General features: G+C 41.5%; 1 protein-coding gene across 3 annotated transcripts in view; it reads right to left on the bottom strand.

The window, feature by feature from the left end:
- Nucleotides 1–13,261, bottom strand: part of DOCK11 (dedicator of cytokinesis 11) — a 196,636-nt gene that overhangs the window by 145,111 nt on the left and 38,264 nt on the right. For all 3 annotated transcript variants that reach the window (XM_059909928.1, XM_059909929.1, XM_059909930.1), the window contains exons 2-6: nucleotides 11,302–11,418; nucleotides 11,129–11,218; nucleotides 9,925–10,007; nucleotides 8,842–8,911; nucleotides 8,128–8,223 (exon numbers count right to left, since the gene is read on the bottom strand). In XM_059909928.1, the coding sequence (XP_059765911.1) occupies nucleotides 8,128–8,223; nucleotides 8,842–8,911; nucleotides 9,925–10,007; nucleotides 11,129–11,218; nucleotides 11,302–11,418 (456 nt within the window). The remainder of the gene's footprint in view (nucleotides 1–8,127; nucleotides 8,224–8,841; nucleotides 8,912–9,924; nucleotides 10,008–11,128; nucleotides 11,219–11,301; nucleotides 11,419–13,261) is intronic.

Genomic DNA, 13,261 nt, shown 5'->3' with positions numbered 1-13,261 from the left:
TTTTTTTAATGTTGCTATTTAGGGTACCGGTCTACGTTGTTTTTTTTCCATTTTGAAAAGAAGACAACTGTTAAAATAATGACTATATAGAACAGTGGTAATTACCCTATATCATACCTTTCATCTGAAGGCCTCAAGTCCTTTGTAACCAAGAGCTAATTCTTTTAATGTCACTTGAGGATAAGCATTATTATCCACATTTTACCTAACAGCAAACTGAGAGACCAAGACCTCACTCAAGTTCACACAGACAAGTCGATGGTAGAACTGGAATCAGAATCATAGGACAATGACAAAGAGAATCTTGCCCAAACCTTCCAATGGCTTCCCATCAAGGTTAGAATAAGACCCAAGATCCTTCCCCCATAGCCTGGGATGATGTACAGGCTCTGGCCTTGGATTACCTCTTGGATTTTATTTCTAATTATGCTGCTCCAGCTGTACTGGCTTACCTGCTGTTCCTCAAACAAAAAAGCCTTCTTCGAGCCTTTGCACTTCATGTCCCCTTGGCCTGAAAGCCTCTTGCCCCACATATCCACAGCTTCTTTCAGGTCTTCACTTGAATTTTACCTCCTCCGAGAGGCCTTCTATGACTACCTGCCCTCATGGCGGAACCTTATTTTATCTTTTTCATAGAATGATCACTATCCAAATATATCTTATTCATCTGTCTATTTATTTGCTGTCTGTCTCTTTTAAACTGTTACGGTCCAAGTCTCATCCACTGCTGTAGCCCCAGTACCTGTAACAGCGCCTGGAGAGCAATAAAATTTTACAAAATGAACGAGGAATGAATGAATAATTCATTCTCCAGTACAGATTCTCCAGCGGTTTCATCGAATAGAAGGGTGTTTCTCTGTAACGCCCATATTCTTTTTCCTCCTCCGCACCTTTATTATTTTTCCTAGATGGTGAACACAGCTGAAAATTCCCCACCGTACTCAGTGAGAGGCATGGTTCCTAATGAGTGCCCCACTCAGACCACCCAGAAGAATAAAATAGAGAGTTAGCCAAAGGAGATAATTCTCTGGGAACAGGTCCTGCCAAGTCTCCTGAAGGCCCTGAGGTGTCTGGATGACAACTTTTTGAACATTTACCATATGACCCTTTCTGGAGCAGGAACAAAGGCCTTCTGTCACTCGGTTGAATCAAAGATGGAAGGCCAGAAAGTTTGAGCACCTAACATCCTCAAAATGAGGACAGCCTTTTATCATTTTATATAACAAATCTCAAGGGTGTTTACCTACGTGTGTTCCCTAGAGGGTAATTATTTACTGCTAAGTTCTATGAACCAGGAGCCCTGAGAAAGGATGGTCTGAAGGCTTTGGCAAAGTAGGTGGGCCAGGAGCAATGTAGAAATGGGGCGGGGGAAACTTACTTGACTCATGTCTCAGACAGAACAGGAAAAAAGAGGCAGCGAGGAAAAGGAGAAAGCAGGAGAGCAGGAGACACACTGGGTCTCAGAGCTGTTCGAAGCAAAGATGAAAGAAACAATGGGGAAGAAAACCCCACGACTTATCAGAAAATTGAACTGCAGTTAATTATACCAGAATGTCAGGAACGCCATCCTGCTGAATACCCCTACCAGTAGGTTGGCAACCTAATATATCACTCATCACTCTCCACTGTATCATTTTACAGCCCTACCAAGTTTTAATATATTACATAGGTCTACTGTCTGGGAGACTGGTTAAAAATCAAATAGCTTTTCTTTGATAATTCTATCATATCTAGGCACTGGAGATTTTTTAACTATTTAGTTTGAAGCAAAGTCTAAAAGGAGGGGTCTACAATCCACCCTTCTCATTAGAGACAAATTAATTTTTCTTTCCTAGAGCATGTCATGGTCCTGCTCAAATTTCCAATGACCCTCAGTTACCCACATGGTAAGGCTCCCATGCCTGATCTGGTATTCAAGGTGCTCTCACAATCCTACTAATAATATAAAATAATAACAATCTGTGACATCTGTGGAGTGCTTACTACGTTACAGTTTCTGGCTAAGTGCTTTTCTCATATTACATCAGTGAATCCTCATAATGACCTCATGTGGAAAGTACTGTTATCATCTCCATGTTACAGAGGAGAAACTGAGGCACGGGGCAATACCAAAGGACCAAATCAACTCCATCTCCCATGACTACTCAACTTCACCTAACACACTTGTCCTGTACACACTGCCTGCCACCCTCACCTCCTTTCTGATTCCCTTCCTTGGAGGCCCCACCTCCTTCAAGAAGCCTTCTCTGACCCCAGATCACAGTGATCTGGACTCATATAGCACTGGGTCTCTGTACCACCTTGAAACAATACATTATTATTGTGTGTCTCATCTCCCCAAACAGGTTTAAACTCTACATGTTACACCTCTCTTTCTCTCTACCCTCCACAGTGCCAACACCTTGTACTAATAAGGTATTCAAGATATATTTGGTGATGATGAACTCATTGATTCCTAATACTGTCTGGCACATAAGAAGCCCCTAATAAATGGTTTTAAACAGTCACCAATGAATGAGGGAAATGGAAACATAAAAAAAACAAGTTAGTGAGAAATCCCTTACCCAATAAAATGAGTGTAATCCGTTTGTTAGCTGTGAGAGACGGACTGGGAGACTTGAGCATGCAGTGTATTAATATATCAAAAAGAAAAGATTTCCTCTTCTCTTTGTTCCAGTAAACATAGTGACCTTGGCCTCCCAGCAATTATTTTAATATCATCTGTGTTTTCTTAGGTAAAATCCTCTTTTGATTTGTTGTTCTCCCACTGCAGAAGGCCAAAAACCCTCCCGTAACAGTCAAAGAATAAGTGAGAACTTTTAGACTCTGGATATATAACAAATGGCTCTGTTTTGTGCAAAGAAGAAAAAAGAAGAAAGAAAGAGAAAGAAGGAAAGAAAGAAAGGAAGGAAGGAAGGAGGGAAGGGAGGGAGGGAGGGAGGGAAGGAGGAAGGGAGGGAGGGAAGGAGGAAGGAAGGGAGGGAGGAAGGAAAGGAGGGCACCGGAAGTGAGTCATACATCAAGCAGTTGAACTTGCAACCCTGATAACATACCCAGACACTTCAATGTTTAATTGCTAAGAACGGGGAGGAGGGAGCTTGAGGAATGTGACCAAATTGAGCCAAGAAGATGCATAAAGGTGGGTGTCCCAATGGGTTGGCCAAGAATCTATAGCAGATTTTTTTAAAATGAAAAACCACCGTCAAGATCAGATTCTTCCTTATTCCATACATCATTATACCCCTTAGGAAAAACAGTTCTAAATACCACGGGAAGGTCATGTCCAATATCAGAGCTATCTAGTCCACACTAAATTCCTTCACTGATATGGAGAGAAGCTGAGAAAAGCAGATGTCTCTAGCAGCTACTTGGGAAAGAGAGCATGGAGGCTTCTGTTAGGACTGGAGTTTCTGCCTGACGGATCATTTATTCTCTATGCTATCTAAAACTTCTCTCCAAAACTTTCCCAGGAGCTGACGAGTGGCAGTGGGGTGTGTTCTCATTATCTAGAAGGTACAAATTGGGGAAATTAATCACCTATGACAAGGCTTGTCTTGTTTTAACATGAACACCGAGAACAAAGCAATTATGAGCTGAGTAAGGTGGTCACCATGCCCAGACAACCAACAGAGCTTCTGCGAGAGCTGCGTGTGGCCAACAGCCGCCTCCGTGAAAGGACATGCTCGGGCACTGAGAACTGTGACTTGGAGAGTGACACACATCATTAGCAGCTCTCCTGTAGCCTGGGTTCCTCGCGGCTAGTTCTCAGCCGATAATGGGGAAGCTCAGCAAGCACTTCTGGGAAAATAATGACAACTGCAGAAAATTGTGCAGACTATATCTAAACTGACCTAGCTGGCGGAAAGGTGTATACTGGGGAAAATACAAAGGTTTATTCCATAAATACGGGGTCTTCCAATCTTCCAATATGAAGAACTCAGCTTAGTTCCTTTACCAGCCCCTTTTCCCTAGAGCCCGTCACCATCGACTTGAATGTTCTTGCAAAACTGTCTGGCAGCTAGTTAGGGAGGTTGAACTTTCTAAAGCAGCCCATATACAAATTACTTTGGCTACATTATTCACATCACATCACAGGTCATGTGGTTGCTTTCTCAAAAGAACTTATAAAGTAGGAGTCTTCTGATTTCCTTTTATCTACTGGACGTTGCGGAGTCTTTTCTAACCCTCTTTCTTCCATTTTTTTCTTTCTAACCTTCTCTCATGATTCTATCTCTTCCTTCATGGCTATTAGATTGCCTTATTTCTGAGAGTCAAAAGGGCCAGGAAAAGGACTCAGACTTGTTGATAAAAAACAGTGTAAAGTGGTCATGCATGATTTCAAACTTTCCAAAGGACTGATTCTACACAGTTTTTAAAATCCAGAAATTTTTAAGTGAATAAAGATCTGTAAACTTACACCTCACTCTAAAAGACACCAAGCTGTCCTGCTTTAATCCTGTCATCCCCAGAAGGATCTGCAGGCCGGTGTCAAACCACAGTGCATCAAAGAAGTGCAGATAAAACAGGAGGGAAGACGCATGGCTCCCGTAGGCTGTTACTTGCCAATGAGTCATGATTAATACCCAGATCCTTCTGCTGTAGCTTCCCGGTTAGTCTGCTGTGTATTTGCAGGGGCTGTCAACACTTGAATTTCCTAATAGAAATGGCTCTTTGCTCTCAAATCTGCGAGCTCTAGCCCTGTGGTGCTCATTGCTGAAGCCAGCAAAGCTTGTCATCAGTGTGGGCTGGAGTTCCTTGCAGGCAGGGGACTCTGGATGCACCAAAGGTAAAACTGCCACCACGATCAGGAAAGTGACTCAGCCAACAGCATACGTGAATCATCTTCCCATTTGCTTAGGAGAGGCATTAATATGCTTCACTTCAAAGATTTACATGGCAGAAACAGATATGCAGAATTTTTCCTTTCAGAATGCCTCATGAACTCTGCAGCCCTTTACTGCAGTTCTTCTGTCTATGCCTGAGCCAATCCAGGCCTGAAGCAGGAAGAATGTGTATGATCCCCCATCCTGTACAGGGCACCTAGGGATACAAGCCTGAGGTCTCCAGTGCACCTCAGTTCACGGGCCTGGATTTCTGCTTTGGCCCTCACTCCAACCTCCAGCCTAACAACTACGAAACTGCCACCTATGCCCAATCCTCCCCCTGCCTTGCTCCATACTCACACGCCCTCTGTTTATGTAGGGAGAGAGAGCACAGTAAACACTGCAAGTTTCCACGAATTTCAACGATGCTAAACTAAATAAGAGTTAAAACATAGTTCTTATAGGAAAAAAATATCTTGGCAAAATCCCTGACGCCTTTAACTGAATCTGGCTGGACCTTTATCTGGAGGTAAAACCAGAAGAACATAGGGTGTATTTTCAGCTCCCAGAAATCCAAAATGGAGAGCCACAATCCATAATAAAGAATAGCTGGGATAAATGAAATCCATAACCAGAGACAATTCCCAAAGCTCATTAACGGCCTTTATATTTCAAATTATTCCTCACACATTTTTTTTAAAAGAACTGTGTAGCACATATGACCAAATTGGTTTACTCTTCTTCTCCTTCCTCTGCCTACTGTTTGGTAGAGGTTTTAAAAGAAATAAGTGTTTTTATCTTATGTGAATTATATGTCACTTAAAAAAAAAGAAGAAGAAGAAAGCAGCAGCCAAAATATGAACAGCTGGGGATAAAAAAGAGGAAAAGCAAAGAGCCTAGCTCAGCAGCAGCAGAGCAACGATTAGCTGGAAACAAGCAGCAGCTGTCCCCTTCAGCCAGGCCACGTGGTCACCAGGTTGCCTCGGACCCACCCCCCTCCACCCCCCCAACACCCGCCACCCCCCCCCACCCCCGCTTCATGAATTTATGGTTCCTGCCTGGCCTTTGTAAGCAGTGGAGTTTGCAATCTCAGGGGTAGACAATACAAAAGCTAAACAATCAATCTTTGACTAACTGATTGAATTGCTTTTCTATTTCTGTTGTAACAAATTACCACAAACTTAGAGGCTGAAAACAACATAAATGTATTATCTCACAGTTCTGGAGGTTAGAAGTCTGACATGGATCTCACTGGGCTAAAATCAAGGTTAGAGCAGAGCTGTGTTCCTTCCCGGAGGCTCTAGGGGAGAATCCACTTCCTTGCCTTTTCCAGCTTCCATTTCTTGGCCCTTTCTCCATCTTCAAAGCCAGTAACACAGCATCTCTCTCTGACCCTGCTTCTGCCCTCACATCTCTTTCCCCAACTCTTCTCTTCTGCTTCCGTCTTCCAGTTTAAAAGGACCATGATGATTACATTGGATAATCCAGGCTAACCTCCCTACCAGCTGATTAGTGATTTTAACTCCCCTTTGTCATGTAAGGGAACATTTACAGATTCCAGGGATTAGGAATGGACACCTTTGCATGGGGGTCTTTATTCTGCCTACTATATTAACCAATCTGTAGTTCACAAATTATGAAAGAAAATTTAAAGCATGCACTTTTTACAGACAACTGTATTTTGATTTATAATGTATGAACTCCTAAAAAAGTTATATGTAAAGCAAATTATAATTTAAAGTCATTAGAATAACTCACTATTGAAAGGAATCCTGTGAATTGTTTTGTAAAGATATTAACTTCCTAATGTCTTGTTTTAGGAATCCAGATTTCCATACATTATATTTACTTAATGTTGAACTAAAGCTTAAGTATGGGTAAAGCATTTTAATATTTTGAGAAGGTTAGGGGAAGGGGGTGCAGTCAAAAACCACAGAAGCATTTTCTAACAAACTGCCCAGAATTTTCACCTTCACACATGCACTTCGGAACCCGATAACTGATAGGTAATACGATAAACGCCTGAGTCTCACTTACTCAGCTAGGAAGCATCAACAGCGTGCTGATTAAGATCACAGGCTCAGGCATCAGCCTTCCTTGGTTCAAATCCCACCTCTGAAAACTCGAAGCTATACGACCTTGGGTTAATCACTGAATTTCTTCGTGCCTCACTTTCCACATTTGTCACCCAAGAATAATAATAATACCTGTGTCTTAGGGCTGCCATGAGGATTAAAAGAGATACAGAATATGAAACATTCAGCATGGTGCCTGGCACATATTAAGTCATCAATAAGTGGATTTTCTTATCCTCACCACGTGCCGAGGCCCAGGCTTAGGTGCAGGAGACATATAGGAAGCATCCTACCACTTGGATTTGTTATTTTCAGGGCTTGAAAATGAAAGTGAGAACAGGACATGACCACTAAATGGAAAGCAGCAGGCAAAATATTAAATTAAGATAAAATTTGAGTCTCCCCTTGGTAGACAACCATGGTTTCTGCTTGCAGGCTGTGTGAAAGACAGAATGACTTTTAATACTTAATGCAAGTGTGAGTCATCCTCGGCGAACCACATGATGTTCTATTGAATATCTGAAAGGACAGTTATATTTGGTATCAGGGAATCATTTGGTTTTCTGCTCAGAATCTTCAAGTAGCTTGTTAGTTTTACCTTTGGATTTTAATGGCTCTCCACAGCCTCCCGAACAAAAGCCAACCTCATGTCCGAGGCACTCAAAGCCACGCACAAACCCCGTACACAAACTCGCTATTCTGGCCAGACTACAGAAGTCTCTAGTTCTGACAGCACTAAGGTACCGCTTGGTATAGTAGTTAATTTGGTATGTTTCTTATCTAGTCTGGAGGCTTTTGGAGGCCAGGGATCCCATCTTAGCGAGCCATATGTTCCCCACCGTGAACAGCGTATAATAAGCACCTAATTAATACCTGCTAAGGAAATAGAGTACCCTATTTTTCTACTCATTTACATTCATTTCCACACAGGAACCTTTGATGCCTTTTTTGTTTCAAAGCTATTTTCTTCATTCAACTGACAGCCTCCTTTTTAAACATCCTGATTCAGAAGATAATAATTACATTTCTTTAAAAAGGTGTACTTCTAAATTTATCCTGAGGTTTCAGAGTTCTTAAATTCCATACATGTGTGAGAATCCTCTCACTAAAGATTTTTTTTTTTGCTAGGGCTCCTTGTAAGAAATTTTGAAAAAGAAATATTGTTTCCAGACAGGCTAGTCATGGCAATATCCTTAAAATGATGAAATAATATAATAACTACTTCTTACCTTCATGGTAACCGTGATGGTGCTATTTACATTGGCTTTATGCAACCAGCCTTGTTTTATCACACCGCCCTTCTGAGAACATAACGATGAGGAATCCTGAAATAGAGCGAAAACCATCAGTAAAACAGCAGCTGGCTTGGCATCTAATCAAACAGTTGGGGGGCACGAACTAGACCCTGCCTGACTTTCCAAAGCATAAAGTTCCCCCTACCCCCGCCCCCCACCGTGACGATGCCTGATTAAACTTGAAATTGTTAACTACAGGATGAAAGGCTCTGTGCCGTGCACACAGTAGGCACTCAGTATTTACTGGATCGTATGGACTGTCTTCTGGGAAAGTCTGCATTACATAAACAGTCAAACTGCACCTCAAAATGTCCCAGACATCCGGGCCATCTGTCCCAAGAGGGATCTATCAGGCAGGAGAGTTCAGATGAATCACCATGCCACATGCCCAGTGCGGGAAAAGCAACTCCACAAGCGCGTCCCACAGGTGGGAAAACATGTTTATACACACATCACAGCCCATTTCACTTGATTTTTCCTAAGCTCCATTTGGAAATGCAACAATTAAAAAAATTTTTTAAAGACACTCGTCAGCTTGAAAGCTGGCCCCAGATCATTCAAAAACAATTCTTTCCCTCATCTTTTCCCAGGGAAATCTCTCAGCAGAAGTGATCTTGAAGAAACCAGTGCAGTTGCCCCCATCTTTACCTCATCCTTCTCACAGTCCTCATCAATCTCAAACACATGATTGGGAATCTTTTCTGGTCGCAGAGATTTGCTGAAAATACAAGAGAGCTGTCTTAGACACTAAGCAGAACAGACAAAAAAAAAAAAAAAGCAAGATGAGTAGACTTCTCTCTTTCACAACCAAGGAAACGCCAAGACATAAGAAGGAGAAATTGTTTTCTCCTTTCCAAAGTCAGATTCTCCCCTCTGACTAAACTTGCATTACCTTTTGTAAAAGGACTCCCACATGCGCAGCCAGCAGCAAAGACGTAACTAAGCCCAGACTGCAGAAATTGCAAGGAATGTGTGCCAGAGCTGTCACTGGTGGTGGGACCTTATCTTTCCCAGGCCTAAAAGCAACATCAGGTCATTCTGGCTCTTCCGTCTGTTTGCTGTATGACCCTGGACTGATCATCTTAGCACTCAGCTTTACAGGACATCTTTAAGACTCAGTTTTCTCGTCTGGGAAAGTGCCTTGAAAACTACAAAAGGCTACACCAAGTCTTATTTCTCCAAAACATCTCCTGTATGATATCCTGTGAGGTTAATAGTATTATGGATGAGAAAGGGGAGAAAAGTGAGAGCTCAAGTGACTGAGTGACTAGCCCAAGGTCATCCAGCTAGGAAGTGGTAGAAGTAAGATTTGAACCCTGACAGTCTGGATCTTGGGCCAGGGTGCTCACGGCTGCCCTTCAACGCAACTCAAAGAGATGTACTTTTGTCAAGAGATGTCTGGGGCCATCAAACTGAGCCAAATGTCTTCTAGCTTTTTCATTGACAGCACTAGAAAATGCTCACTACATTATCCAGATTCAAAGAAAGATGATTTTATGGTCAACATAGATGTACCAAAGCCAAAAAGTGAACTCGTCCATTTTGGAAAAAATTTCAATGAGCAAAGTTAAAATATATCCAATTACCCAAAATACATTTACCAAACATGCTGGTTGTTTGAGGTTTTGCTTTATTATATGTTATAATTGAGAAGCTTCACAAATGGTTTGAAAAAAGGTAAAATGTTTAATAACTCTCCTCTTGAAAGTTTCCCTTAAATTCTAAACTTACCATGGCAACATTCGAAAGTCCCCAGAGAAGTCTTCATACTTGTAGTTTACCACATGCCAATCTGTGCTATAGGTTTTAATACACTGAAAGAAAATAAGAATCTTTAATTTGAAATGTAGGAAAAGTACATGTACATCTGCTTTTTTTATGTCTGGTAATAGGCTGAAAGACTTTTAAAAATCATTTGGGGAATGTTGGTACTGGGATCTTCCTTTGGGGATTAACCGTGTCTTCCTAAACCAGTTGGTGGCAATAAATACCAATTCATATGTTCTCTTGGACACTCTTGACTCCAAGTCCAAAGAGTGTTCAAATAAAAAAAAAGACTTCCCTGGTGGTCCAGTGGTTAAGACTTCACACTCCCAATGCAGGGGGCCTGGGTTCGATCCCTGGTCAGGGAACTAGATCCCACATGCCGCAACTAACAGCACGCATGCTGCAACTACAGATCCCGCACGCCACAAGAAAGATCCTGCATGCCAGCAACTAAGACCCGGCGCAGCCACATAAATAAATAAATAAATAAAAGTAAACAATGTCCTTTGCCTTCTAAAAAAAAAAAAGACTATGAATACAAGCTACTTGTGAAAGTATTTAAATTATATCCTCTATATCACATCATATAGACTTGTTATGTAGGTCAGTTAAGTTCTAGTAATTTTATTTTCCATTTACACTAAAGAAAGAGCATTTTATTTTTTTAAATTTTTAAATTAATTTTATTGGAGTATGGTTGCTTTACAATGTTGTGTTAGCCTCCACTGCACAACAAAATGAATCAGCCATACACATACAGATATCCCCAAGAAAGAGCATTTTAAATACAGTATATATATATTTTTTTAATTTTTATTTATTTATTTATTTTAGGCTGTGTTGGGTCTTCATTGCAGTGCGCGGGCTTCTCATTTCGGTGGCTTCTTTCGCTGTGGAGCACGGGCTCTAGGCGCGTGGCTTCAGTAGTTGTGGCACGTGGGCTCAATAGTTGTGGCTCACGGGCTCTAGAGCGCAGGCTCAGTAGTTGTGGTGCACGGGCTTAGTTGCTCCGCGGCATGTGGGATCTTCCCGGAACAGGGCTCAAACCCGTGTCCCCTGCACTGGCAGGCAGATTCTCAACCACTGCGCCGCCAGGGAAGCCCCTAAATACAGTATATTTAAAATGAATGAATGATGAATTTTCTTCTGTGGCCTTTGAGCCTCTTACCTCTTTGACAAACAAACTCTGGGCCCTCTTCTCACCATCCTCTGGTACAGTGGACTGCACCGTTCTGCGCTGACGACTTATCACCGAGATCTAGAAGACAAAGAACATCCTTGCTCTATGAACCGCCTTGAAAAATGCAGTTTTGTTCTTTAAAGAAGTGCTTGCAAACTCACAGATATATCTTCCATTGGAAACATAAGCAGGTCTCGGAGGGGGTCGCTGTAAATTTGGGTTTTTCTTTGGGTGATAACATTCTCATAGTCCAAGGGCTCAACAACTTTGGTCTTTTCCTTAATGAGAGATGAAAAGAAAGTTAATACTGTCAAACTCATGAGAGAGTAGTTCCTCCTCGTCATGTGTCAAAGATACATTATTTCACCAAAGAAGGGATTACTGATACTCAGCAATTAAAGGAGACACTTTTATGAGAGAAATATTCTCCATCATTAGACCCACACACCGAATACATACATATAAACACAGATCTCTCTGCTAAACACAAGAGTTCAGGAGAGACAGCCCTGTACTCTGCTTATCCGTGTGCCTCCCAACAATTTATTGAATTTAAGGCAAAACACAAAGTGGCATATATGGAAGCCTGTCAGTTGATATTTACTGAGTATGCACTATTCACTGGGTAACTAAAGGGGAGAAAGTATCAACATTCCTGTGCCTACTTGGTACCAGGCACGCTGTCCAAAGGATGTCTCAAGTTTCCAAATAGCTGGGGCAGGCATGGGTACTGGAGATGCCTGAGCCAATGGGCAGGGCATGAGAGGATGAGGCTCCGGGTGGCAAAGTCAGGGGATCCCTGTGGGACTCCCAGGTGACCCGGCCATTGATAGTGGGGCCACAGCCCGAGGCCAAGGTTACAAGGAGCAGGGTTAGTGATAAGTAATAAGAGCATTTACCGAGCCTTTTCTAGATACCAGGCACCGTGCCAAGTGCTTTCTCTATATTTTTTCACATAAGACTCATAATAACCCTATGAAATAGATTAAATCTTTGTCGCCATTTTACAGATGAAGAAATCCTGGACTCAGAACAGGTTAAGGAACTTGCCCACCTTCAGAGCTGGAATTCAAACCTGAGTCTGTGACAGTCTGTGACTGTCTCTGTTCTTTCCACCTCATACAGCCTTTCCTCCCCTGAGAAATACAGGAAAATACTAAAGTTCAAGGTACTGAACTTGGAATAGCCTACCTTCCTATCATCTATTCCTTCACTGAATTTACCCTGATCTGATACACTGTCTATTTTACCTCTCTGCCTGTTTAAGGGCAGGGATTTCCCTTCATCTGTTCACCACTATAACCCTAGCACCTAGAACAGTACCTGGCACTCAGTAGACATCCAGTCATTAGTGTTGAATGAACTTGGAGATGTTCAGATTCTACCAGAGCCATGTCTCAACACACTATTGGAAACCCAGGCGGGTATATATTAGTGATTTCTAGTAATAATGTTTTACTTAAATTATTTTTCTTAATAATTTTATAATGAAAACTGTATAAAGAAAACTTGAATTTAAGATATATTAAAACTTAATATCATAATGGATGAATTTAAGATATATTAAAACTTAACAGCATAATGGAATAGGGGTTATATTTGTATTTGTGTACATAGTATTTGAGGCAGTCTCCAGTATACTGTATCCAAACCATCCTTTGAGAACCGTTTTTATACACGGTCACAGCTATATCGCAGTTCCATATCTGAAGGGCGTCACAGAGTTTCCTCTTTAAGATTAGTTAGGTGAGAGTAAACCACTCTAACGAATGAGAATCAGTGTTCAACAAGTCTAAAAGGTCCTAACAAAAACAGTATAGAGGTGCCTCAAGAAGTTAAAAATAGAACTACCATATGATCCAGCAATCCCACTTCTGGGTACATACCTGAAGGAAAAGAAATCATTATCTCAAAGAGATATCTGCACTCCCATGTTCACTGCAGCATTATTTACAATAGCCAAAACATGGAAACAACCTAGGTATCCATCAAGAGAGGAATGGATTTTAAAAACGTGATGTATACATATATACAATGAAATATTGTTCAGTCATAGAGAAGAAGGAATTCCGCTGCTTGCGACAACATGAATAAATCTTGAAGGCATTATGCTAAGTGAAA

This window comes from Balaenoptera ricei, chromosome X, assembly GCF_028023285.1.
Source record: "Balaenoptera ricei isolate mBalRic1 chromosome X, mBalRic1.hap2, whole genome shotgun sequence".
NCBI lineage: Eukaryota > Metazoa > Chordata > Mammalia > Artiodactyla > Balaenopteridae > Balaenoptera > Balaenoptera ricei.
The sequence above is the reverse complement of the archived record's forward strand: the minus strand, read 5'-3'. Positions and strand labels throughout refer to the sequence as shown.